A 26,145-nucleotide genomic window follows, 5' to 3' on the forward strand; every position below is an offset into this window, starting at 1 on the left:
ACCTTCCCAAACTTGAAATAAAACTTTAAACACTTTATTTGAAGCATCGGGGTACATATAACCCAGACAAAGTAATCGCAAATTCATTTTGAATCATTTGTAAAATCAAGAAGTGGGGAAAAAAGCTGGCAGAAATGTTAACAGGCGATTCATATGTTGGTGATAACGCTCCACTGAGTGTTTGCAATCCACGATTTAAAAAGGAGGGAAGAAGGAACTGTGTAAGTACACAGGTTACACGGTGTACCGATGGAAGTACAGTAGACCCCTGCCTTTTGTTTTGGTTACGTTGCGGGACCACCAGCGAATACGCCCATATCTGTTTGACACACGGCTTGCCCCGATTTGAGACCCAGCATGAGATTTTGCCTGGTTGTGTATTAAAAATGTCAGAGAAAATCCAGAATAGAGCTGCAACAATTAATTGATTAATTGATTAATTATGCAATTAATCGACAGCTGTTTTGGGATTTAATTAATAATTTTTTTATTTAAAAATGTATCCTCTGAGTATTTTTTTAGCCATCCATTAAAGTAGACCCGTTATCTTTGTGTTTGAGCAAAATAAGATATTCACAGATATCAGCTTTGAGTGATCGACATGTTTGCCTCTTTTCTGGTATGTTGCGGACCAAACCACTAACTGTTTGTGTTTGGTTCACCAATTACTCCATTAATTGAAACAACATCCATCCATCCATTTTCTATGCCGCTTATCCTCACTAGGGTCGTGGGTATGCTGGAGCCTATCCCAGCTGACTTTGGATGAGAGGCGGGGTTCACCCTGGACTGGTCGCCAGGGCACATATAGACAAACAACCATTAACCATTAAGCTAACATGCATGTTTTTGGAATGTGGGAGGAAACCGGAGTACCCAGAGAAACCCTATGCACGCACGGGGAGAAAATGCAAACTCCATACAGAGATGCCCAAGCGGAGATTCGAACCCAAATCTTCCCGATCTCCTGCCTGTGTGGCCAACATGCTAATCACTAGGCCACCGTGCGGCCCTAATCGAAACAGGAAGTTTAGGATTAATCAGCTAAGAAAATAATCATTAGTTGCAGCCCTAATACAGTACGGCTGTCAAACATGCATTTTCAATGAAGGATATATTTAGAAGTGCATGTAGATGCAGTGTGAATGCACGTCGCTCAGATAACGCACAGAGGATCTCAGTCACCAATACCTTACAGCAGGGGTCACCAACGTGGTGCCCGCGGGCACCAGGTAGCCCCCCACGACCACATGAGGTGCCCGCAAGCCTGCTTTTCATTCAGGTTTTCAGTTAATAATGAAAGAACAGTAGAAAGAAATGCATTCTGAAATACAAAATGTGAGTTGTGGACACCAGCATTTTGTTAATGTTCTGGTAAAACAAGCATATTCGCTTTGTTTGGGTTTAAAAAAAGCTCTGAAAATAAATGTTACAAAAATGAGTAGCTCTTGGCCATTTTCATTTTGTAAAAGTAGCTCTCACAAGGAAAAACGTCGGTGACCCCTGCCTTACAGGTTCACTTTTCACATTCCTTCAGTCTCATTTTGAGAGTTTTTTTGTCTGTTTATAACTACAGTAAGTGTCACCATAAAGTCATCCACTTATCTGCTTGGGTTAGGTGGAGAAGATTGACTGGAGCACGTGGACATGCGTCCTCGGGACGTCTGTGGAGGGCGTCTGGCCTGTGATCAGTGAGGTCACAGAGGTGACCTCTGCTTGCCTTAGTAATGACAAGAAGGTGCTTGCGACAGGAGACGATTTAGGATACATCAAGCTCTTCAGATATCCAGTCAAGGTAAGATACAATGCTCAGTCCGAGTTCTTTCAGTAGTTTAAGTCGTAAGGTGATACAAGTTATTCTTCACTCCTAGGGGAAGTTTGCAAAGTTCAAACGCTACGTGGCCCACAGTACTCATGTTACCAATGTGCGGTGGACCCATGAAGACAGTCTTTTAGTGACGGCTGGCGGGGGAGACACGTGCCTCATGATCTGGGCTCATGAGCCTGAGACCCATCGGGAACTCAGACAGTGTGACAGTGAGGAGTCAGACATTGAGAGCGAGGATGACGGAGGTGTGAGAGCGGGATCTTTGAGCTAATGTATGTCCAAAAGGTACCAGCTGCTGTAACAGTGTTGTTTGTGGTCAGGTTATGACAGCGATGTGACAAAGGAGAATGAGATCAACTACACCATCAAAGCCTTATCCACCAACATGCGCCCCATGACTGGTGTGAAACCTCACTTGCAGCTGAAAGAGCCTTCTGTGGACGAGAGGTATTCCTCTGTGAAGCTGTTGAAAACATGAAAATATGACTTCTGCATCTACTCGACCTCTTTAATCGACATCTTTTCTATTCTTATCTATAATTGCAGTCCTATACCTGCCTTTTTAAAATAACTTGCACCTTTTCTGCTCTTCTTCTTTCCTGTAATGGCTGCATTCTCTCATTGTCCTGCTTGATTCTTTTATTCCATCTGAAGACAGGGTGTCGTCAGGTAAGATGTTTCATGTTTATGGCTTTTGCATCCCAGTATTGGCTACCCAGACTTATATATACAAGTCCAAGGTTTGCTAATACTGCAATAGCTGTGTTGTAGTGCTTACGCATTCATCTTTGCATTTCTCAGTGTATGGAAAATAATATAGATGTGTCAGTGTATTATTATGTATAAGATGTCATAGACAATAATGGTTATTTAGACACTATAGTATACATGAATGGGTGTACTATCGAAATAAAAATACTGAAATGAAGTATTTTGATAGCATATGTTTCTTGTATTCATCCATCCATATGTAGTAAGTGAATAATTTATATTGTCAGTTAACCTCTAGAAATAATAGAAATCTTGCAATCGTTTACGTGAATCAAAATGTATTTAAATGGTGTTATGTCAGCTGAACGAGTGTATAGACTATCGAGACAGAAGCGCAGCCTCCACAAGGCAGCTGATGTCCTTGAAATGGACTTTGGTTGTCATGGCTACAGCATGGTGCTGACTTCTCTATTTTATGTCCTCAGCGGCTGAGGTGTTGTGTTGAAGTGCATTTCCAGTGAGCAGCAGTGAGCACTGTAAGAAACCTTTTAAGTAATTCTTGTTTTTTTTCTTTGCTATTGCTGCCATGCAGAGGGTCAAGGTAAGCTCCTTATTATTTTATGCATTCATTATCCAGCTCCTGGATCTATATGGCGATATAGTCAGTAAGACTTTAATGAAAGTCTACATACTATTATTACTTTTGGCACTATTTTGTTTATATTCACTGGTTACAGTACAGTGTTGAGTGTCGACCTTTGTTAGTTGCCACTAGTTGCACTGTGCATGTGCAAAATTTTAGGGAAATTCTTAATTCTTCCTTTCACAGTTGTAATCACTAATTTCAGTAAACTTGCCATTTCTCTTGGCAATATGTGCATCAGCATTGCAGTCAGCGCCTTAGTCAGCAGCTGTCGTAACTCACCGCTCTGTTCTCAGGCCTCCTGTCAGCAGAGCCCTGCCACAGCCTGAAAAACTGCAGACCAACAATGTGGGGAAAAAGAAGAGACCCATTGATGTAAGCGTAACCTCATTATTGTCAAAATAAACAGATCATTCCACATATTATACAGGTGCATCTCATTAAATGTGATTATCTTTGAAAAGTCCATTTATTTCAGCACAGTAGTTCAATTCAAAAAGTGAAAGTCTTATATGTTTTGAGGTTTTTCAAGAGGGTATTGCTTAATTGATCATAGCGGACTGCTAACAAAGAACCCCCAAATTCAGCATCCATGTGAAAAAGTTCAATATTGTAAACTACTGGTTCATGCTCGGGCCTAGTGGTTAGCATGTTAGCCACACAGTCAGGAGATTGCGAAGATCCGGGTTCGAATCTCCGTTGGGCATCTCTGTGTGGAGTTTGAATGATCTTCCCGTGCGTGCGTTGGTTTTCACCGGTTTCCTCCCACATTCCAAAAACATGCATGTTAGGTTAATTGGTGACTCTAAATTGTCCATAGGTATGAATGTGAGTGTGAATGATTGTTTGTCTATATGTGCCCTGCGATTGGCTGGCAACCAGTCCAGGGTGTACCCCACCTCTTGCCCGAAGTCAGCTGGGATAGGCTCCAGCATACCCACGACCCTAGTGAAGATAAGCGGCATAGATGATGGATGGATGGTTCATGCTCTAATTAGCAAATTAACAACAAACACTTACTGGGCCTTTAATTAGTCTTTTAGTCTCCTGAAAGCAAGTAAATTTTCTACCATATTCTAATTTGATGAGATTTATGTACTGTTAAAAAGAAGCTTTCTGGTATGTCTCAGAGCATCAAATGATTAAAAAGATTGGTATCTAATCTGATTTCATCTGAAGATTTATGTGCTGTTCAGGCAACCTCTCTGGTGATGCTCTAATTGAATGAGAGCTGGCTTTGGATGTCTTTGTTGTCATGACAACGACCTTTCTGACACTCTAACAGCCTTCTTTGACTTTATCTGCAGGACCTGGTATTGGAGCTGGTTTTCGGTTACCGTGGCAATGACTGCCGCAATAACGTGCACTACCTGAATGAGGGGGCCGACATCATCTACCACACAGCCTCAGTTGGCATCGTGCTCAACTTGACCACCTGTAGGTTTGACGCAGGGTGCATGCGGTCTTTTGACACCGGCGATGACTGGGGCTTGTGTGTGTTTTCTTGCAGCTTGCCAAAGTTTCTATGTTGAACACAGCGATGACATTCTGTGCCTGACAATCAACCAACATCCCAAATTCCCCAACGTGGTGGCAACTGGCCAAGTAGGTATGTTTGTGAGACGTTGGCCTCTCTTGTCAGCATCTACTTGCCTTTTTTTGCAGTTTGTGGTATCATGTAGCCACACCTCCTGCAACTATCAGCACCACATTGCACATTAAAATGTAAAGAACGCCGCATCATATGTAACATTTATGCATGCAGTATAGTATAATACATAAATATAAATACAGTTGACTGTTAAATGTTTAAATAGGTTACATCAGTAAAAGTCCTTTTCTGTCATTCTAGGCGACACTGGTGACATGTCAGGTAAGAACTGAGTCCTAAAGAACCTTAGCGTTTAAGAGAAACAAATTCACATGAAGGGTTCTCACTGCTTTTGCTCTCCCTCAGCCACGTCTCCATCTATTCATGTGTGGGACGCCATGACCAAGCAAACGTTATCGGTGCTGCGCTGTTTCCACTCGGGTGGGGTCTGCTCTGTCAGTTTCAGTGCTACGGGGAAGCTCCTGCTGTCTGTGGGCCTGGACTCGGAACACACTGTCACCATCTGGAAGTGGCAGGAAGGTACAAGCTGATCTCACACGGGATATCTTTAGACGGTCTCTTTCAACGACCTCAGCTCACCTTTGTGCCACTGGGCTTTGCCTCTCAGGTGCCAAAGTAGCCAGCCGGAACGGTCACACTCAGAGGATCTTTGTGGCTGAGTTCCGTCCAGACTCAGACACTCACTTTGTCTCAGTGGGGATCAAGCATGTCCGCTTCTGGACGTTGGCGGGTCGAGCTGTGCTCAGTAAAAAAGGAGTGCTGAGCTCCATAGAGGACGCCCGTATGCAGACCATGCTGTCTGTCGCATTTGGAGCGGTAAGTAGCTTCAGATCATCGTCATATTCAGCATTAAGACAGCTTGCTGTTTCTCTAAAAAAGGGTTTTTGTATTGTCCTGCATAATCCTAAAAAATGCTGCTGTTGCTCTATTTTTTTCTGTAATGAAATTCTGCTGAAATGTTTGTGCATTGCTTGCTCTGCTCTTAGACCACTAGATTAGTGCAGATTTGTTTTCTTTTCAGAATAACTTGACGTTTACAGGTACCATAAGTGGAGATGTATGTGTGTGGAAAGATCACATTCTAGTAAGGATAGTGGCCAAAGCTCACACGGGCCCTGTGTTCACCATGTACACCACACTGAGAGATGGCCTCATTGTTACTGGAGGCAAGGAGAGACCGTAAGTAGTATAAGGCTGGCTCATGGCTTCATTAAGTAAGGATGATGTAGAGGATGAATTTGACTGTACTTCCTGTTTGCCTGTGCAGATCAAAGGAAGGAGGAGCTCTCAAGCTCTGGGATCAAGAGTTGAAACGCTGCCGAGCCTTTCGATTAGAAACCGGACAGGTCATTGACTGTGTGCGTTCCGTATGCAGAGGAAAGGTAGCAAAGAAAATATGACTCTTCGCCTAAAACACAAAGCACAATTGTCTTCATTTCATCGGTTTGTATCCTTTGCGACATTAGGGTAAAATCCTGGTGGGAACCAGGAATGCAGAAATCATTGAAGTCGGGGAGAAAAATGCAGCATGCAACATCTTGGTCAACGGACACATGGACGGGCCAATTTGGGGTTTGGGCACACATCCAACCAGAGACGTCTTTCTGTCTGCTGCAGAGGACGGGACAGTTCGACTTTGGGACATTCCGGAGAAGGTTAGTCCTGTCACTCAGCTCCACTCAGACCTCGTAACGTCATTACCTCCTTCAAAGAAGTTCATTGTTTTGGCATGTGGTTGTCTATCATTTGTACAGTGGAACCGTGGGGTGAGCCGTGTGTCAAAGTCATTTTTCCGGGCGCATCAATAACTTGCGTTTTTTTTGCCATTTACTGGTGGTCTCGCAATGTAAACCCCGCAAAAAAGCAGTGACCTACTGTAACAACTTTGCTGCCAAAAATCCCTTTTAATGAAATTTGCTATGAAAGGTCAGAAGTTTCATCTGAAGTCCATTTTTATCATGTTGAGATTCCATATCCCAAACCTCATCAGATCTGTTGTACTTAAGTAGGCTCATCCATCCATCCATTTTCTATACCGCTTCATCCTCATTAGGGTCGTGGGGGCATGCTGGAGCTTATCCCAGCTGACTTCGGGCGACAGGCGGGGTACACCCTGGACTGGTCGCCAGCCAATCGCAGGGCACATATAGACAAACACTCACATTCATACCTATGGACAATTTAGAGTCGCCAATTAACCTAACATGCATGTTTATGGGAATGTGGGAGGAAGCCGGAGTACCCGGAGAAAACCCACGCACACACGGGGAGAACATGCAAACTCCACACAGAAATGCCCAACGGAGAATCGAACCCAGATCTCCAGACTGTTCCTGTGTTGGCCAACATGCTAACCACTAGACCACCGTGCGGCCCAAGTAGGCTCATATTAAATGAAATGTTGTCCAGAAGAAATTCTAGATGAAACTTGACATTTTAGCTATTTACCTAATTTAAAGGTGCTACCTGCCTTGGGTAGGTGCTGCATGGGGGCCGCAACCTTTCAAATGTGTATATTTCACCCTCTTCCTGCTTTGACATTGCAAGCCACGGCTCACGTCACGCACACACGCACATTAGTTATGTTTGTCGTCAGCTAACAATAGCGATTTGACAAAGTTTAGCTACTGACGCTAGCCATCATTGAATGTCTAACCAACCATAAGCACACAATGACTCCAAATTACCAGTCGCTTCTCTGAGGCTGCTTATGTGTATGTGCACGTGCGACAGATATGTACGTGTATACCAGACAGCAGTGAGTGAAAGCCATAAACACCGGTTATTTTATTCGGGTCGCACATAAATTTTTATAAAGTTTATCTTTGAATTGTGACAAGTATAGATATTTACTTTATCTGTTGTTGTTTTTTTAAACCACTATTGGTAACATCTGCGATTCTCAGTGTTGAACATACAGTATAATGATGGATTAATGCAACTATGTATGGGCTGGTGGGTCAACAGAAGATGCTGAATAAGGTGAACTTGGGTCACCCGGCACGCACCATAAGCTACAGTCCTGAAGGAGACATGGTGGCTATTGGCATGAAGAATGGAGAGTTCATAATCCTGCTGGTTGCTTCTCTCAAAATCTGGGGCAAGAAGAGGGACCGGCGCTCCTCTATCCAGGATATTAGGTGAGGGTGGTGTAAAAAAAAAAAAAATTCTTAAACTGGTTCAAAGCGACATATCGGACAAGTGCTTTGTATTCTATGAGATATTGGACAACGTGCTCCTATGTGAGTTTATTTCACCAGCAAGACTAGACAGTTTTACCACACTGTCATGGACCCCTGGTGATTATATTTCTACAGCATTATACCAAGTATACTCTGTTACGTGTCACCTAAGTGGCTACAATGCTATCTGGCACACTGACTGTCTGACAGGTCTGGCATATCTCTCTACCAGGTTCAGCCCAAATTCCCGCTTCTTGGCCGTCGGCTCCACCGAGAGCGCTGTTGACTTCTACGACCTGACGCTCGGCCCGCAGCTCAACCGCATCAACTCCTGTCGGGACATCCCCAGCTTTGTCATGCAGATGGACTTCTCTGCAGACAGCACGTACATCCAGGTGCAGCAGTACAACTCGGCGGTACATTAAGGGGTCCCCCATCACACAGTCATTAATTCTCCTTTTGGCTTTGAATCAGGTATCCACTGGTGCTTACAAGCGTCTGGTGTATGAGGTGCCGTCAGGGAAGCAGGTCACAGAGCAGTCCCACATTGACAGGATTACCTGGGCCACCTGGACCAGGTCAGATGAGAAGCACTGCCATTGTGTTCCTTTTCATGCCTGCGTTGACTGTTCCCCTGTCACTTTGTGCAGCGTCCTTGGGGATGAGGTGGTTGGCATCTGGTCCCGTAACACTGACAAAGCAGATGTCACCTGTGCCTGTGTGTCTCACTCAGGCCTTAATGTGGTCACAGGTGATGACTTTGGAATGGTAAAGCTGTTCGACTTCCCGTGTCCAGACAAGTTTGTAAGTATGACTGGACCACCTCTTTGATATTTTTTTTTTGTCACGCTATATAGAATATAATGTTTAATACAGCACTTTTACAGCAACAATTTGAGTATAGCACCCCCTAGTGGTTAAGTCAAAAAGCGATGCTCAGTCTGAATATCCAGTACAGCAGTGGCCCCCAACCTTTTTTCACCCACGGACCGGCTTGTGTTCCCACAGGGGTTGGGGGTTCGTACACGATAGCGATCTAATTTATCTTATCTCTGGAGTTTTTCCAGAGGTAAAAGGCAGTGCGCTAGCATGAATTAACTTGAGACAAATGTGCACATTAGCACTCAATAAGCCATCAAAACTTACCTTTATGCATTCCCACATAGTATCAGCATTTGACACCAAATATGAGGTGAAAGAAAAATGGTAAAAATACAGTAGTAGTCTATCTGTGCAGCATGAGATAAAGTTAGCACACGCACAATGGACATGCGTCAAGTGAGACAGATGCAACGGAGAGAATCCGGCCACTTTTCAAAATAAAAACTCATGGAAATTATTTTTTCTTTCTGTGCGGCCCGGTACCAAATGACCCGCGGCCCGGTGGTTGGGGATCACTGCAGTACAGTACAGTATGTGCTTTATATTATCGCGATAGCGGTAATTTACAGCTGCACTGCATCATACTGAGAGCTGTCTGATATTTTGGCCCTAGTGTAGTTAAATTAGATAATAATAGAAATAATATTTAAAAAAATATCACCACTGCAAAATACATCCATAATAACAAACATCCATCCATTCATTTTCTATGCCACTTATCCTCACTGGAGCCTATCCCAGCTGACTTTGGGCAAGAGGCGGGGTACACCAGTCAATCGCAGGACAAACATATAGACATATAGACAAACAACCATTCACACTCACATTCATACCTATGGACAATTTAGAGTCTCCAATTAACCTAACATGCATGTTTTTGGAATGTGGGAGGAAAGCGGAGTACCTGGAAAAAACCCACACACGCACGGGGAGAACATGCAAACTCCACACAGAGATGCCCAAGGGAGATTTAAACACAGATCTTCTCAATCTCCTGACTGTGTGGCCAACATGCTAACATGCTAATAACAAACATATGGTTAAATATTTCTATTAAAAGTGAAGATGCAGCTGCTGGACTGATTCTCATTAGATCAGGGAGGCCAAGTCCAGCCTGAGGGCCATTTGTGGCCCTCAGCTGTTTTTTTGTTTGTTTGTTTTTGCATATTCCCCCATCAGATGAATACAACACAGGATTAGAGCCACACAAAATGAAAAAAATAAAAGATTACGAGGAAAAAGTTGAAATGATGAATGTTATCAAATAAGAAGCTATCATAGCAATACAAATGAGAAGTAGCCTTTTGTTTTTATGTGATTTGACTGTTTGGCACAGGTGTGTCCAAAGTCTGACCTGGGGGCCATTTGAGGCCTGCAGCGCATTTTTTAGTCTGAACACAAAAGGAAACACTCTCGCATCAGAACAATTTAAAAGCATTTGCTTCATTACCCGCAATGCAAAGCTGAGTTAGAGTAAATATTAACTACATAGCATATTTTCATCTCCAATGCATTTGTTAGAGCATGTCAGTTTTTTTTAAGTGGAAGAATATCAAATAAAGTGGCTGCCGCATACTTGATCTTTTTATGTGGCCCTCAGCGGAAAAAGTTTGGACACCCCTGGTTTAGCATGTCTTGAACTACTTGGGGTTGATTTTTTTTTTTGTGCGTGTTTAATTAACAGTAAGATTGTTCATCTGTGATGAAGTGATGAAATAGGCTCCTACCTTTGTCCATTTCTCTGCAAGCAGCCCCCCTTAGATGTTGTGGATTTATATATTGTTATTTCTCTCATTATATGATGAGAAAATTGGAGGTTGCTAAAATTATTTGTTAAATTATCATTCCGAAAAAAAATGTTGATAATAATTATATCTTTGGTTGTCAGGATATGGTCTGAATAAACTGTAAATGAATGCGGTTGGCATATAAACTTCCTGTTTTTACATGTTTATGAGGGAAAATATAGTGTATAGGTAGACTGAGTCAGAGGCGTCACTAGGTTTTAACGACAGGGGAGGATTAGCCCCCTCGATGCACAGGTAGGGTTGCCATGCTTCTGCTTTTTGTGGCAGAGGGTATGAGTTTGATCCCCAGCCAGGGTGATCAGGGGTCGGCCATCTGGTATAAACATTGTGGTGACCCCGTACGGGAAAATGTTGACTTTATTTTGATAATGTGATAGTGTTTGATAGTGTTATTTTGCACTACGAAGTAAATTATTAAACAGTTTGTTTCCTACGTATTTGGATTACTCCAAAACATGCAGGTAATTAAGTTCAGGTTTGTGTCAAATAGTACTGCCATGCAGTGGCCTGGTGGTTAGCATGTTGGGTTTGAATCTCCGCTGGGCATTTCTGTGTGGAGTTTGCATGTTCTCCCCGTGCGTGTGTGGGTTTTCTCGGGTACTCCGGCATGTTAGGACTCTAAATTGTCCATAGGCATGAATGTGAGTGTGAAAGGTTGCTCATCTTTTCCTGTCTGGATTTGCCCTGGCGACTGGCTGGCAACCGGCCTAGGTTGTACCCCGCTTCTCGCCTGTAGTCAGCATCCAGCCTACCCAAGCGACCCTAGTGAGGATAAGAGGCATAGAACATGGATGGATGGATCAAATAGTATAACAATTGCTTCCCGCAAAAAGAAATTGTGGTGTCCCTTATTTCTTTTTCAGGGAGTTGGCAACCCTATGCACAGGATGTGAGCAAACGTAGCACGCAAGCTAACTTGATCACATAAACACTGCAGGATCAAAAACAAATACAAACGAAAAGTGTTGCAAATGCAAAAAACATGCATAAACCCCAAAAAACAACTGCGAGAGAAATGCTGCAAGTTCATGAACGTTAGCCGAGCTACCAGGGATGCCAAACTTGAGGGATATCTATCTTTCAAGACTTAAAGGAAAACTGCACTTTCTTTGGCATGGTATATGGCAGGGGTCTTCAATTAAAACTGAATAAGGTCTGTTCATGCAATTTTTTTTCACAGTGAAGGTCCGAACCTGATTTTGCCTCAAACTGCATCATCATCATTGCATCAAATGCCATCAAACCCTGCACATCGTCCTAGTGTTTCATCCATCCATCCATCCATTTTCTATACCGCTTCTCCTCATCAGGGTCGCGGGGGTATGCTGGAGCCCATCCCAGCTGACTCCGGGCGACAGGCGAGGTACACCCTGGACTGGTCGCCTAGTGTTTCAACTCAACACAATTATCTTGGTACTAACTGAAGTACCGGTAATTACACCAGTATATATATTGTACGACCAGTCCAGGGTGTCGCCTGTCGCCCGAAGTCTGCTGGGATAGGCTCCAGCATACCTATGCGACCCTCATGAGGAGAAGCGGCATAGAAAATGGATGTATGGATGGATATATATTGTATATTGCAAATAGCTTGAAAACTGCAACTGTGATTTTCTTTTTTTTTTTTTTAAGGCAAAACATAAACGCTTTTTGGGCCATTCAGCTCACTTGACAAATATACGCATCACAAACGGAGACCGCTTTGTGGTGAGTGCTGGTGGAGATGACAGAAGGTATGACTTCGAATCACATCATAGTTCTTTCATGACTTTGCAATCGAAATGTTCTCCCTCATTCCTGTCTACTTTTGTAGCCTTTTTGTGTGGAGGTGTGTCCACACCCCCCACTGAGGACCACATCTGGGCCACACTGCCTGTCGCCTCCCAGCATGACTCTCCAGCGGAGCATAAAGGATGCATTTAAAGGAGGACGTAGGCCCGGTAGGCTCGACATGATCAAAATTACTGCCTCAAAACCAGATGCGTGCACATAGTGTGCTTTCAGCCCAACTCTCACATGAACATGACGGCAACGCTGGATAAAATCATTGTGTATGTGCGTTATTTAAGGGATGCATTACTTTTGTTCTGGCAGTTCTGCCAGTTGAAAGCCTATTGTGTTACTAACAATGCCATTTAAAAATATATATATATATATATACATGTAGCAAATTCAATTAGCCTTAATGTGAGTGTTATGAGGGGGTTTTGTGGTCATTTCTATGTTCTATTTTTTTACTTACAAATTCTGTGGCCTTCATCCTGAATGTAACATCCACTGTTATGTTCTGGATGTCAGCATGCCAAAGCAGACTATGCACTGTACACCCGACCTAGTCACTGTGTCACCCTGATGGTTTATTTACGTGCTTGTGATGTGGTGCTGGTAGTTTTAGTGGGTGTTGTTGACTGGTTAATCCCATTCATGATTGTGTCAGTGCTTGTAAATGGGTGTGCATGGAAGAAAAGCTGTCTCCCCAGAAGAGAAAATAGTTGTAACTTGATGTTCCAAAGCACTCCGAAGTATTTCAATAACTTTACAGAGTGCACTGCTACCATGTGTAACAATAATGTCACATTTTCATCAATATGAAGTGTTAGTGTTGTGTAACTGAACATATTAATGGAATGTTTTATCTGAAAGGGAAAAAAAGTGCAAAGTATTTTGCTCCTTTTACGACTATATAAAAAATATACTACATATCTTGATTTACACCAGTGTAAATATCATTTGTAGATATTTTTTTGTATATTTTTGTGAGCTGTTTCTTAAAAGTCCACTTTAATAAAAAAAAAATTAAAAAGGAAACCATGAACAGAGGTTTTCACTTGTGACTGTATGTTATGTGTGCAAATAGAAAATTTAATTTAACCAATGTGATCTAACTATTGGTGCTCAATTATTAAAAAAAAAAAAAATCCTGACTGCTTTTGTCACTCTTTATTTCAGTTTTGGCCATGATTTCCTTCCTTACGGGGAAAAATTATCAATAATTATGCTTTACCTTTACAAAATATCAGAGGGATGGAAGATTCTGATGTTCTGAACTCTGTTTTCTATGCCAGTGAGCAGAATAATGCTGGCCAAAGTAGGTCGGTGTGGATGTAGCTAATATCATGTTCTTTACACCACAAAAGTAGTGCACTCAATTTGACTTCAATTGCTTCAATTCTTGGTGATCAATGAATCGATAATTATGCCCATCCCTACATAATACATTCAAAAGGACTCAAAAACATGTTTAATGAACATACTGTAATTGTATTTTCAACCACATTAATATGATTACTTTGGCTATTTACATATTTTACATGCATAAAGCAAAAACCCTAAACACACACTTCAGACGATGCTTTCTTCTATATGCAGTACAAAGCTGTCAGTGACAACTGTGAATATATCCATCAATCAAATCAGTTAAATAGTCTTAGAGATATAAAAAAATAAAACCCCTCAGATGGTTGTTGATTAATATGAATGTACTTTGCGTGTATGAAGCCGTTATCTCTGTAGTTGAAGATGCTGCAGACTACAAATGTTACATTTTGACAGAGAAAGAGCTTCCGCACGAGCAGCCGTGATCAGCTTGGGGATTTTTGAGTACTTGGAAGGTGGAGCGGATCAATTCTTGGCTGAAGTCCACTGTGGCTCCTTTCACAAACTCCAAACTATCCAGGTCCACAACGACGCCCACACCGCCTTCCTCGAACACTCTGAATGCACAAGAGATGTGGACAGTTTGTCATTTAGACAGCATCCCAAATATTCCAATGTGAAACAGAAAATGAGAAAAAATACTGTACCTGTCATCCTCATTCCTGTTACTATCAACTGAGAACTTATACTGGAAACCAGAGCAGCCTCCTCCTTCCACGTGAATTCTTAGGTACTCACCCTTCACCATGATCTCACCAAGTCTCTGAAAATGGACATGAACATTCAACTACAATACCAAAACAAACACATACAACCAGGCTGTCCAAACTTTTTCCATCGAGGGACGCATCCTGAAAAATCAAAAGATGTGGTTGGCCACTTAGATATTTAGAATTTTGTAAAAAGGATTTTTACAAAGTTTTATATATATATATATATATATGAGCAAAGCTTAATATGATTTGTCAGCTATTTCTCATTACATTACGCCTGTAATGTATTTTTGTATTTTTCCGCATTGTTTTGGTTTATTTTATGTCTACAATGTAGCCCCAAGGCTGCATGCTGAACACCCCTAACATACAGAGTGACTACATTTCAAAATCGGTAATTCCTATTGAAATTATGTCTACATTCTGAGAAACATTGATGCTACACTGAATGGCCGCTTTGAGGACTATATTGCTAGTTTAACATCACAGCATATTATAGCAATCAATAAACATCTTGTTAAATTCGTCCCTCTGACTGCTAAAGATGAAAAAAATGTATGTATGTTTTCAGTGATTACTGCTCACCTTGACACATGACTCAGTGAGGTAGACTTTGTCTTCAGAGGGACCTGAAGCTTCTGGCTTCTGCTGGGCTGAGACGCTGCTAAAGGGCAGCACTCCAGCAGTGGAAAGGTGCTGAGGGCTCCGGAGGTGCCGATTAAAACGTTGTATAACGGTGATGTTATTCAGGAGAGCAGAAGCCCTGCAAAACATCACTGGTAGGTTAAATGTGATAGAAAATGTCTAAATGGTGTAACATATACTACGGTTGTTAGTTCTGGCGCTGGCGAGTTCGCAAACGTCACACTGGAAGCTCACTGACGTCAAAAGCAAACTCCGAATTCGGCATCATATTATGTGATATGGTTGTAAAATGTATATAATGTTGTCATCGACACAGACAAAAGCGTATTTTACCTCGCAAGGCCTATCACTTTGGACATTGACGCAGACATCATTGCTTCCACTAGTCGAATATTCCATAACAAACAACAAGGAAGTCCCACCTCAAATAGACAGAAATACGCTATTGGTGAATGCAATTGTCACTCAAGAATAATACACTCGGGTGAGCACGCTTCTTTTAAATGATTTGTTAAGCTATCTGCCAATCATTGAGTACTTTATTTTACAGTTTTAAGACTAAAGCTGTGTCTGTCAGGCACACTTATGTACAGTCTTATACAGTTTTTCCAAATACAAACAATTGCTAAATGTTCATATTAAGTCAAATACGCATTAGACTGCGTTTTTATATAATTGTTTTTTGCGATTGATTCTGCTAAAGACTTGTCCTGTAAGGCTAACTGACGGGCATAAATTGCATTTGGACTTGGGCGTTCTTTTAGTCTCGTGATATGAGGAAATAAAAAGTGCTGGGCATGGGCAGTTAGTCACGGGTGATCACGGCACAGCACGGTGTAAATACAAGTTACAAAAGGTACGTACCTAGCAATTTATCGGTTTTCTTGATTTAATTTCTTAATCTTCAATTAAGGAAAGACTGTATTTTGAGTGGATTGGGTATGTTTATTCTTGTTCAATTTTCTTAACTCTGTTATTTTGCGTTGTTTTATTTTTATGTGATTACGTTCATTAGGACACTGCTGAGTTGCTGGGAACGTGAATTTCTCTGGTTTGAGTTATGTGATGCTGTTCACGTGCTACGAAATCGGTGTACAGTCATGGACAAAAGTCTTGTCATAGGTAGACAGTATGAAGTAAAAAAAAAAAAACTCTCATAACTCCCCAACTAATCCTCCTATTGTTGAGAACTACGGTTCATATGAATCATTTTAGTCTTGGCATTCTCTGGTAAAAATGACACGACGTGTCTTCGAACCGTCTTGAATCAGTTACGTAATAGTCACAAATAGACAGGTTATTAGCTGGACAAAAGTCTTGTCACGTTTTACACTTACACTGAAATTTATTCAACAAACAAAGGCATCTGGGATGGCATAAAACGCGGCCTCACATGCCTTCCACAGGCCATCTAGATTCTTTGGCTTTGTCTTCCTTCATTTTTGCCCAAATGTCTCAATAATGTTCATGTGCCATCCTGCTGGAAGATCTGACCCCCACTACATTCCAGAACACAAAAGGGGTCACATCTTCCAGCAGGATGGCGCTCCAACCATACATCGGTCTCTACCAAGAAATTTCTGCAGCAGAAGATCAAATTTCTCGAAAAGTGGCCTGCACAGTCCCCAGACATGAACATTACTGAGCACGTTTGGGCAAAAATGAAGGAAGAACAACCTGTCTATTTGTGACTATTACGTAACTGATTCAAGACGGTTCGAAGACACGTCGTGTCATTTTTACCAGAACGGCAAGACTTAAATGATTCATATGAACCATAGTTCTCAACAATAGGAGGATTAATTAGGGAGTTATGAGGGTTTTACTCCATACTGTCTACCTATGACTAGACTTTAGTCCATGACTGTAGTCATGCTATTAAAAAGAAAAACGTGTACCAACTTTATTTAATAGCGCTCTGACAAAAAACTGTTATTTTTCTAAAAGGTCTTTTAAAGGGAAAATAAACATGGACTTTAGAGTTGGCTTCGTTATTTTGCTCTGCTTAACGGGACTCACCTGTGCGGATCCAGTCAAGTACATCGACTGTGGTAAGTTTGCTGTTTTAATCAATTCACTTGAGGATTCAGTACAAAAAACATTTGACTGGTTTAAAGTTCACACTTATCTCTGGATTGTCTTCAGGCTCATCTTCAGGCAAAGTGACCATTGTGGACATTAACCCCTGTGCCACTCAGCCTTGCCAGCTACACAAAGGACAGTCATACAGTGTCAATGTGACATTCAACAGTGGTGAGTGATTTTCAGTCATTCATGTTTTCTAGAAAGTCTTCTTTTAAATCTCACGGACTCATTTTGATTGTCTGTAGCTGTGACGAGCAAGACAAGTAAAGCTGTGGTCCATGGTGTCATCGCCGGAGTTCCTGTCCCCTTCCCGATCCCTATTGAGGACGGCTGTGAGTCTGGAATCCAGTGTCCCATCCAGAAGCAGCAGAGCTATCACTATGTGAACGCTCTTCCAGTCAAGACTGAGTATCCTGCGGTAAGACTGCGCTCAAAATTTAGCTCCATTTCAACCGAAATCAAGTGATTTAAAAACAGTTGCAAAAATATTGCCGATAATAGCGGTACACTATCAAGTGTTCCCAAACAGGCGACCCTCAAGGGTTTTCAAGCTCTGGCTTCTCCTTGGCATGAGCACTAGTCTTGATTCCCACTTCCTCCCAAAGACTAGGCTGCACTGTATTTGTTTACAGTGTGGACACATTGCTATGGGCGTTTATGCTTTCTGTCCCTCACTTAGCGAGTGGCAACTTTGACTCTGTACCGTACCGAAAAATCTAATTTATAAATACATATGCAGTTATACCAATCTTCTAGCAAAACGATGGGCCTAGTTGGGGGTAAAAAAAAAAAAACCCCAAAAAAAAAACATGCATAAGCCAATTAAAGTTTACAGCTGCATAGATGCCGATCGCCCGCCTACTTCTGAATTTTACAAACATAATTTGTGGACAAACTGAAGGAAATGTTGAAAAACTTGCAATGTTAACAAGTGCCTTTTAAGAAATCCAGAATCTGTAGCTACAGTTTTTTAGCTCTGGATCCATGCACAAAAAAATCAGTACGGTAGTTTGGCACAATCTTGCCAGCAAAATGTTGCACTCTATACTATTCCACTCCAGATCTTTAGGGGGCAATGACCATGTGCCACTTTTCTTTTTGACTGGAGACTTCTCTGAAACTAGGCAGTACCTCTTTCGTTTCTCTTTTTTGTTTTACTTTTCATGTTTCAAAAAGTGCACCAGTTTCACATCGCTATTTTCTCCATCCTCAACTTCTAGATAAAGCTGGTAGTGGAGTGGGAACTGAGAGACGACAGTGACAAAGATTTATTCTGCATCAAGTTCCCAGTTCAGATTGTCGACTAGGTGATCTGCACGGCTTCGGGGTTTGTTTTTTTTTTTTCTATTAAGGGAATATGACTCGTAAAAAGTAACTGTAAATGATTCTACACCTAAGTCCTTGTTTTATTCACTCATCAAATAGATTTTAAGATTCACATCTTTGCCATGTTTGACTGCACCGCACCCAGTCTGTTTCAAGTTGTGGCCATGAACAAACATGCAGTAAACCGTTATATTATAACAACTCTAATTCAGGAGCTACATCCCATTACGGTGCAAATGTCTTACTGGCTGCTATGTAGTCTGAATTTACACAGCAAACATTTTTTGATGCTAACACTTTTGTAATTTCTTACTAACTTTGATTTCAGACGTGAACGTACAAATGAAATATGAAAATAAAAACAATGTCCTTTTGTGAATATAACTGAAATGCCAATAAAATGTTAAATGACTTTAAAATGTTTTATTCCGACCACACTTTCATCGCTGGTTTATTACACACAAACACATCATTCTGAAACTTTATTGGTCTGCAGAAAGGCCAGCAGCAAGGAATGACAGAAAAAAATGCAACATCCTGACTCAGCACTACAAAGGTTGGCTTGAACTTTGAAACTTAAAACCAAAAAAAATCCACTGTAGTTAAGCAAATTTCACCAACAAAAGCCAAATTGTGGTCATTCAATGCATTGTGCTATGCAGATCAGCTTCAGACTAGATTAGAACTTGAAATGTCTTTTCTTTTTCAAATAAAGTAGATAAAGAGGTATGTTGTACTTCTCTAACCAAACAGTCATTAAGGCAGAATATTTGTAGAACAAGGAAGTATTTCAGCTTTGGCCCTTAAACTATTTTGGGAAGTTGAACAGATGTCAGTCACCAAGTCACAGCTTCGGCACAGTCTATGTGTCAGATTTGCAATGCAATTAGTATAAAAGGTGCAGACATCTTGTGCACGGTTACAAATACGCAGCATGAGAAGCTGGAATATTTTTCCGCAGCAAAGTCAACAGCAGAATGTTGCAATCGAGCCCAAGCAACCAGTCAGGAATGAACTACCGCAAAGTCATTTGATGATATGCAACAAAGCAGAGGTGATAGGGATAGCACCCCTTATTATAGCAAGTGGTAGGTGGGCATTCCATTCTATATTATTGGATGTGACCAAACATGTTTGCAGCTTTGTTGGCACAATCACTGTCCATTTTGCTTGAGGCTTTCTAGCCGCTGAAGCAAAGCGTTCCCGAAGGCTTCCCTGTAGCCTGGACTCAGCGTGTCCAGTAATGAGTAAACTGTCTCGTGATACTGAGTGTCGAGGTCCTCGTCCACTTGGTTAAAAGCATAGCCCACCACCTGTTTGCGTGAACAAAACACATGATAAAAACTTGGGACTACAGACCTTGTTTCTTTTGCTGGAACTTACCCTCAGTCCTGCTTCTGTGAGCTCCAGACAATAGCGGTTCCCCTCTCTAGTTTCCACATTTATATAGGCCACTTCTGATGTACTGCTGAGGTTTTTGGACACCTGCATTTGGGTCACAGCGAAAAGGACATCGTTGACCACTGCTTCCGCCTCCAGTCTCATGTCCTTAACGTCGCAGAGCACCACACAGTCGTCTTCGAATGCTGACGCCATAGAGTCCTCGGGCTGGCAGTCCACTTCCATTCTTTGGAGGGGAGGGCGGAAAGCAAGCAATGACCCACTGCAGTGCACACTTTACTGTGTCATCGAAACAAGAAGAATGTAACAGCCAGTACCAAACAAGAACTATAACCTCTGTATTGTCTCATTAAAAGCACACACCCCTGTAATAAATGTACATGTTTTGTCACCACTTACAATTGCAATGTCATTGGAATGACGGCTCTGAGGGAGAATTAACTTAGCATAAACCAGTGTTTCCCACACATTCATTTATTTGTGGCAGCCCACTGCCAATATTTATAATTTGGGCTGCCACAAATATTTGCACATTACTATGAGACTGTGAATGTGGCTTGTCCTTCCAACTCTTGACAATAGATGGCATCGTAACTCTGCTTCTTAACACACCTCGTGCCACACTGTATGCCGAAGACGTAGTTGCAAGAGGAATCAGTGTTTCCGCCTGAGTATTCAGATCCCTCTAGACTTGTAGAATGTTTTTCTGGTCTAGTTGGACACTTTTGAGAACTAACATGAAAGCATGTATCACTCTTCTCAACGAGCAGCCGGTGCTGCTGCGCCACATCCCCCATCTAAAAGCACAGGCGGCTCAGTCTTGCTTGTGACATAAAAAAACAAGAAAAAGAAGCAGCAGAAGAAACTTCATTTGTATTTACAAACGTATTATGCTTTTTGCTCACTTTTTGTCTCCCACATCGGCTATAGAATATCACACACATGCATCACGGACACTTATGCAACTTACACGACGGCGTCATCGAGAGCCTACCACGCAACCCGCTGCCACATACGAGTGCAGTCCTGTGGGAAACATTGGGGGTATTCTGCGAAGCGAGTTTAGTGGGTTAGCGAGCTTTGTTGAGTGGAAAGCCGGGCTTGCCTGTTCAGCGAAACGTAGCTCTCTTTTTAAGCAGCTGTATCACCATGGTAACTTCATCTTAAAACCGCCTATGATGACCCTTTATTTATTCTGTCAGCGGCCCTCCCTCACTCTATTGGCGGCAGGACTCTTCATAAAGCTCCATAATAATTACTTACTCATTTTTTGTGAAAATACACCAGCCGGGATGGCTACATTTTTGAGAGGAAGTAGAATAATATGACGTCAAACGCCATAGGAACACGCACTGAGAACAAAGCCGAGAACCGGACTTGACAAAGTTAGCTGATAACCACCGTTGCAGTACCACTTTAGTTCTGTTTGGGGAGTTTAGGTTTTGCTGAGCTGCATCTTGAGCACAAAGCCTGGGTCGCGTGAGCCTCTTTTGCACAATACCCCCATTGTCAGCACTTTTCGAAGTTGACTTGTCTTGTCTCGCCTCATTTGTGTCAAGGTCTGATTCCTGCATACCAGCTGTAAGTCCGCCCACGATTCATTTTCCAGGCTGTGTCCATCATATTTTCTACCTTTGCAATTATGTAACACACCAACGCAAAATGCTGACTAAATTGACCGTGATGCTGGTTGACAGATACCGTAGATCTTTGATACAAGATGACTTCATGTTTATTTTAGTTCCCCCCGTTTGATAAGAATCATTTGTATGCGGGGTCAGAAGCAGAATGTCAAACCAAGTTTCAACCAGATCTGATCCAGATTGCACCTTTGGCAGCAAGTTAATGTGAATAACTCAGTTTAGAAAGTACTCGGATGCTGATATCCCGATAAATCCCGATAATAAATAAATGCCCGCTTTGACACCCAAACTTCTGATGAGCAGAGAGGGTGGCTGAACCTGGGGAGCACACAGGACGCACCTCTCATGGTGACATCAGCTGATGTGCGCAGGGTTCTAAACAAAACAAACCCACGAAAAGCAGCAGGCCCAGACAACATCTCAGGACGTGCACTTCGGGTTTGCTCATCAGAGCTAGCTGATGTGCTTGCTGACATATTTAACCTGTCGCTTGCACAAGCATCTGTACCGACCTGCTTTAAGTCCACCACCATAGTGCCCGTACCCAAGAAGAGCAACGTGACCTGCTTGAATGACTATCGCCCTATAGCACTCACTCCTATTGTTATGAAGTGCTTTGAAAGAATAGTCATGACCCACATCAAAAAGAGCATCCCGGCGGCAACTGTGGACCCTCTACAGTTTGCATATCGCCAGAACCGGTCCACGGATGATGCAGTCAACACTGCCATCCACACAGCCCTTTCTCACCTACAGGGCCAGGACACATACGTCAGAATGCTATTTATAGACTATAGCTCTGCTTTTAATACAGTCTGCCCCCACAAACTCACAAATAAGCTCCTCACACTTGGCCTGTCTCCCTCCCTCTGTAACTGGGTGTTTAACTTTCTCACAGGCAGACCCCAGTCAGTCAGAGTCCTCAACCGCACATCCAGCTCAAGAATTGTGAGCACTGGGACCCCACAGGGGTGTGTGCTGAGTCCACTCCTCTACACGCTCTTCACCTACGATTGCGTGGCCTCCCAGAACAACACCAGCATCATTAAATTTGCGGATGACACTACAGTCATCGGACTGATCACTGGTGGTGTTGAAACATCATACAGAAGAGAGGTGGCGGACCTCATAGCTTGGTGTCGTGATAACAATCTCCTTCTCAATACAGATAAGACTAAAGAGATGATCATCGACCCAAGAACAAGGGAAAAGGAGCCACATAGACCCCTGTTTATTGGTGAGACTGAGGTGGAGAGGGTGAAAACCTTCAAGTTCCTTGGCACACACATCAGCGAGGACCTCACCTGGTCTCACAACACCCAACAAATTATGAAGAAGTCCCAAAGGAGACTGTACTTCCTGAGAAGACTGAGGAAATTTGGCATGTCCACCACAATCCTGAGTTGCTTCTACAGATGCACCATCGAAAGTGTCCTTACCGCCTCCATCACTGTTTGGTACGGTAACTGTACAACACGTGATAGGAAGGCACTCCAGCGGGTGATCAAGACCTCACAGAACATTGTTGGGGCAGCCCTCCCCTCACTGCAAGACATTTATACATCTAGAGTCCTACGCAGAACACACAACCTCATCAAGGACAGCACACATCCACAACACTCATTATTCACACTCCTACCATCAGGCAGACGCTACAGGAGTTTGAAGTCCAGGACCACAAGGCTGGCAAACAGCTTTTACCCACAGGCCATCAGGCTTCTCAATGAAGCACTCAGACACGCCACACGCAACACACACTCATAGCACTTTATTTATTTATTTATTTATTTGTATTATTTACTTGCATTAATGTCTCTTCTGTTGTTGCTTAATTTCTTGGTATTTATGTATATGTGTTTATGTTTCTTATGTTCTTATTCTTTCTTGTGTTTTTCTTTCTTTTCCTTGGGAGAATGAACAGAATAAGATTTTCATTGCATGGTATAACTGCTGTTTACCATGCACATGACAATAAAACTCTCTTGAATCTCTTGATCTTGAAATTTGATCAACTCTGATTATAATTTCTGCCGTTTATGCCCGACATTATTTTGCTCCCTTTGACCCTGAAAAAAAAAAAAGTGATCTGGATTTTTTTTCCTGTTTTGTCTGCACACTATTTTCCAAAAACAGGTCTTGACAAAGAGGGATAGTCTTCGGCAGGGGTGGATTGGCCAGCGAGAGTACGGGGAGGTTTCCCGGTGGGCCCGCAGACCAAAAACCGGCCAATGAACGACCGTTTATTTACTTATGTATTGCTGCGCTTTACTGTTACGCTATGGTAAATGGAAATTGATACGATCCAGGCACTAAGACCAAGCGGAAAACGGTCGCTCAATTCGAAGACTGCCGACAAACTCGTCGATTGGCTCTTTCCGTATCTTGCTAACCTGTGATTGCCCATTCCCCACTGTCATCTCCATGATGAAGTTATTAATATGTTGGCCGTTTGTCGATGCTTTCATCAAAGGATGCAACATCTCCAAGCTTACAAGTCACATGTTGCAATATGATGCGTTTTGAGCATGTACGTCTGCTATTTTTACACTTTATAATCATTTCTACCTATAATGACATCCCAAATCATGTTACCCGCAGAGTTCAAGTGTTTCAAGTGTGAAGTCCTACCTCAGTGCCCACAATCAAATTTGCATCATGAAAGACGTAACAATTTAAACAATATCGATGCTTTACTGTAAATGTTTTCAGTCAGTGTTTCTGGTGCTTGACAGTTACAATGACTAAAACACTACTGTTACAATAAGAACACTAGATGATTATATTATTGTTTTTCATACTTCATTTCATTACTTCAACTAAACACAGTTCTGATTGCATGTAGACTTTTTTTGTTGCATGTAATCTTGTTCAGACTTATTTCACAATATTCCTCTGCTTTTCATGCCCAGATTTGTGATCTCCTGTGGACATGATCTCCCCAGAGACCCCAGCAGCCCAGTGAGCCCACCCATAAATCCCTAGTCCTCGGGTCAATACGGTATTTCGATACTCATATGTGATGTCATTACCATGTAAGCACTCTCCTTTACGAGGTAACTGGAACGCACCAGATGGCCGAAATAACAGTTCGCGTCAAGCTAACTTTAAAGCAATTACAAATGTTTAAATAACAGAGTGCAACATCAAAGCACAGTTTGCTCATTTAAATGTCTACTTTTTGTGTTGTTTCTCATGTCTCTAGCTGCTAGCAAACAAACACACGCTGTGTAGGCCACAAGTGAATTATGTGTTTTCGTCAACAAATGTGTCACATATGAATAGGATTATATTTACGTTTCATTTCACTGCATTTAAATGGCAATCAATACAGTATTTTTTTATGCGTTCGTTTTTCTCACCTCCTCGCTGATCGTGTTTCTCCGCTGAAGATTCCAGCCCACTGAGTGAGCTCTCCGTGGGGGTGGTTAAGCTGACTGTTGATGGGAGACCCCACGAAGCATTTAATTTTCTGCAGTACCAAAAACTCCACTGCAAAATGTTACTCGTGGATTTGAGTTGTCTGATATTGTGTGTACAAAAAACTGCGTTTAAAAAACGGAGAAAGTAAGTGTACCGGATATACGTGTCTTCGCCATGTAATGACGCAGCTGATTTGGTCCCGCCCCATATGTAAAAGTTGCTATCAACCAAGGAGTCTAGAGAATTGGATGCGAATGGAGCGCAAATTACTGGAACAGAGTGTAGTACGCTATGGTGGCGGAAGTCCGCCATGATGGTGAGCAAGAGAGGTGGGCGGGGAGTATAAAATAAAGTTATACACAGTGCGTAGACTTTGATAAAATGGGTGAATGTTATTTACTGAGCACAATGACTTTATATATATATATATATATATATATATATATATATATATATATATATATATATATATATATATATATATATATATATATATATATTCAAGATTCAAGAGTTTTATTGTCATATGCACAGTTTATTATTATATATTATTCAGTATGTATATAATTAAACAATATTACAAAATAAGGTGAACATGAGGGTAGGACCACACATGGCATAGTTCATTACCATTCCGCTAATCCGTTAATTATCATTCCAGTCAGTTGATTAAAAGAAATTTGGTTATTATTTCATGTCCATAAGGAACAACAGAAATGTGATGTAAAAGTACTTATATTATACAGATATTAAACTGGAAGTATTTACACAATGCAACATTTATTTCAGTAATGGCATTGTTAATACCTTTGATAGACTATAATCTAAATCATCATCATCATCACTGACTTGTCATGAATTCAACTAATCACCCAGAAAAAACATATTATCTTAAAGCTATAATGTGTGGGAATCCCACACAATATACACTTTAAGCCTTAATTGTCCAATGTCCTGTTTATTTACAACAACCAGTGTTATACATCTATAACATTTTTATGACACATACCTGGTTTTGTTTGTGAGGAACTTGAAAAATGACAAATCTGGTCTTTTGGACCGTCTATTAGAGCAATTAATGACTGAGCAG

General features: G+C 41.8%; 4 protein-coding genes across 9 annotated transcripts in view; 2 read left to right on the forward strand and 2 right to left on the reverse strand.

Moving 5' to 3' along the window:
- The window catches only part of eml5 (EMAP like 5), a 57,122-nt gene extending 43,511 nt beyond the window's left edge, over positions 1-13,611 (forward strand). For 2 of the 6 annotated variants that reach the window (XM_054796609.1, XM_054796610.1), the window contains exons 26-45: positions 1,619-1,795; positions 1,872-2,073; positions 2,149-2,275; positions 2,483-2,497; positions 3,132-3,140; positions 3,479-3,557; positions 4,490-4,619; positions 4,693-4,791; positions 5,035-5,055; positions 5,140-5,313; positions 5,402-5,610; positions 5,816-5,973; positions 6,062-6,176; positions 6,261-6,449; positions 7,762-7,934; positions 8,209-8,371; positions 8,451-8,554; positions 8,627-8,780; positions 12,299-12,399; positions 12,480-13,611. In XM_054796609.1, the coding sequence (XP_054652584.1) occupies positions 1,619-1,795; positions 1,872-2,073; positions 2,149-2,275; positions 2,483-2,497; positions 3,132-3,140; positions 3,479-3,557; positions 4,490-4,619; positions 4,693-4,791; positions 5,035-5,055; positions 5,140-5,313; positions 5,402-5,610; positions 5,816-5,973; positions 6,062-6,176; positions 6,261-6,449; positions 7,762-7,934; positions 8,209-8,371; positions 8,451-8,554; positions 8,627-8,780; positions 12,299-12,399; positions 12,480-12,516 (2,436 nt within the window). In that variant the 3' untranslated portion in view covers positions 12,517-13,611. Of the gene's footprint in view, positions 1-1,618; positions 1,796-1,871; positions 2,074-2,148; positions 2,276-2,482; positions 2,498-3,131; positions 3,141-3,478; positions 3,558-4,489; positions 4,620-4,692; positions 4,792-5,034; positions 5,056-5,139; positions 5,314-5,401; positions 5,611-5,815; positions 5,974-6,061; positions 6,177-6,260; positions 6,450-7,761; positions 7,935-8,208; positions 8,372-8,450; positions 8,555-8,626; positions 8,781-12,298; positions 12,400-12,479 lie in introns of those variants that run through there. The other 4 variants (XM_054796611.1, XM_054796613.1, XM_054796612.1 and 1 more) reach the window with 4 other exon arrangements.
- Positions 13,612-13,892: 281 nt separating this feature from the next.
- Positions 13,893-15,592, reverse strand: isca2 (iron-sulfur cluster assembly 2). The gene is made up of 4 exons (XM_054796615.1): positions 15,514-15,592; positions 15,121-15,298; positions 14,470-14,585; positions 13,893-14,379 (listed from the first exon to the last, which is right to left on the reverse strand). The coding sequence occupies exons 1-4, from the start codon at positions 15,552-15,554 to the stop codon at positions 14,205-14,207; spliced, it is 510 nt and encodes a 169-aa protein (XP_054652590.1). The 5' UTR covers positions 15,555-15,592; the 3' UTR covers positions 13,893-14,204.
- Positions 15,593-15,895: 303 nt separating this feature from the next.
- LOC129192977 (NPC intracellular cholesterol transporter 2-like) lies at positions 15,896-19,003 on the forward strand. The gene is made up of 5 exons (XM_054797499.1): positions 15,896-16,036; positions 17,128-17,231; positions 17,326-17,433; positions 17,511-17,683; positions 18,486-19,003. Exons 2-5 carry the CDS (start codon positions 17,150-17,152, stop codon positions 18,570-18,572), a joined length of 450 nt encoding a protein of 149 aa, XP_054653474.1. The 5' UTR covers positions 15,896-16,036; positions 17,128-17,149; the 3' UTR covers positions 18,573-19,003.
- On the reverse strand, positions 18,145-25,248 carry gskip (gsk3b interacting protein). The gene is made up of 3 exons (XM_054797500.1): positions 24,995-25,248; positions 19,975-20,218; positions 18,145-19,904 (listed from the first exon to the last, which is right to left on the reverse strand). Exons 2-3 carry the CDS (start codon positions 20,215-20,217, stop codon positions 19,746-19,748), a joined length of 402 nt encoding a protein of 133 aa, XP_054653475.1. The 5' UTR covers position 20,218; positions 24,995-25,248; the 3' UTR covers positions 18,145-19,745.
- Positions 25,249-26,145: the final 897 nt, after the last annotated feature.

The sequence above is a fragment of the Dunckerocampus dactyliophorus genome, chromosome 13 (genome assembly GCF_027744805.1).
Source record: "Dunckerocampus dactyliophorus isolate RoL2022-P2 chromosome 13, RoL_Ddac_1.1, whole genome shotgun sequence".
Classification (NCBI taxonomy): domain Eukaryota; kingdom Metazoa; phylum Chordata; class Actinopteri; order Syngnathiformes; family Syngnathidae; genus Dunckerocampus; species Dunckerocampus dactyliophorus.

Coding starts and splice junctions, on each gene's coding strand:
- isca2 (XM_054796615.1), bottom strand. CDS start 15,554: ATGATGTCTGCGTCAATGTCCAAAGTGATAGGCCTTGCGAG. Junction 15,299..15,513: donor AAAGTGATAGGCCTTGCGAG/GTAAAATACGCT, acceptor GATGTTTTGCAG/GGCTTCTGCTCTCCTGAATA. Junction 14,380..14,469: donor AACAGGAATGAGGATGACAG/GTACAGTATTTT, acceptor TTGTGCATTCAG/AGTGTTCGAGGAAGGCGGTG.
- LOC129192977 (XM_054797499.1), top strand. CDS start 17,150: ATGGACTTTAGAGTTGGCTTCGTTATTTTGCTCTGCTTAACGGGACTC. Junction 17,232..17,325: donor AGTCAAGTACATCGACTGTG/GTAAGTTTGCTG, acceptor GATTGTCTTCAG/GCTCATCTTCAGGCAAAGTG. Junction 17,684..18,485: donor TCAAGACTGAGTATCCTGCG/GTAAGACTGCGC, acceptor CTCAACTTCTAG/ATAAAGCTGGTAGTGGAGTG.
- gskip (XM_054797500.1), bottom strand. CDS start 20,217: ATGGAAGTGGACTGCCAGCCCGAGGACTCTATGGCGTCAGCATTCGAA. Junction 19,905..19,974: donor TCACAGAAGCAGGACTGAGG/GTAAGTTCCAGC, acceptor TCACGCAAACAG/GTGGTGGGCTATGCTTTTAA.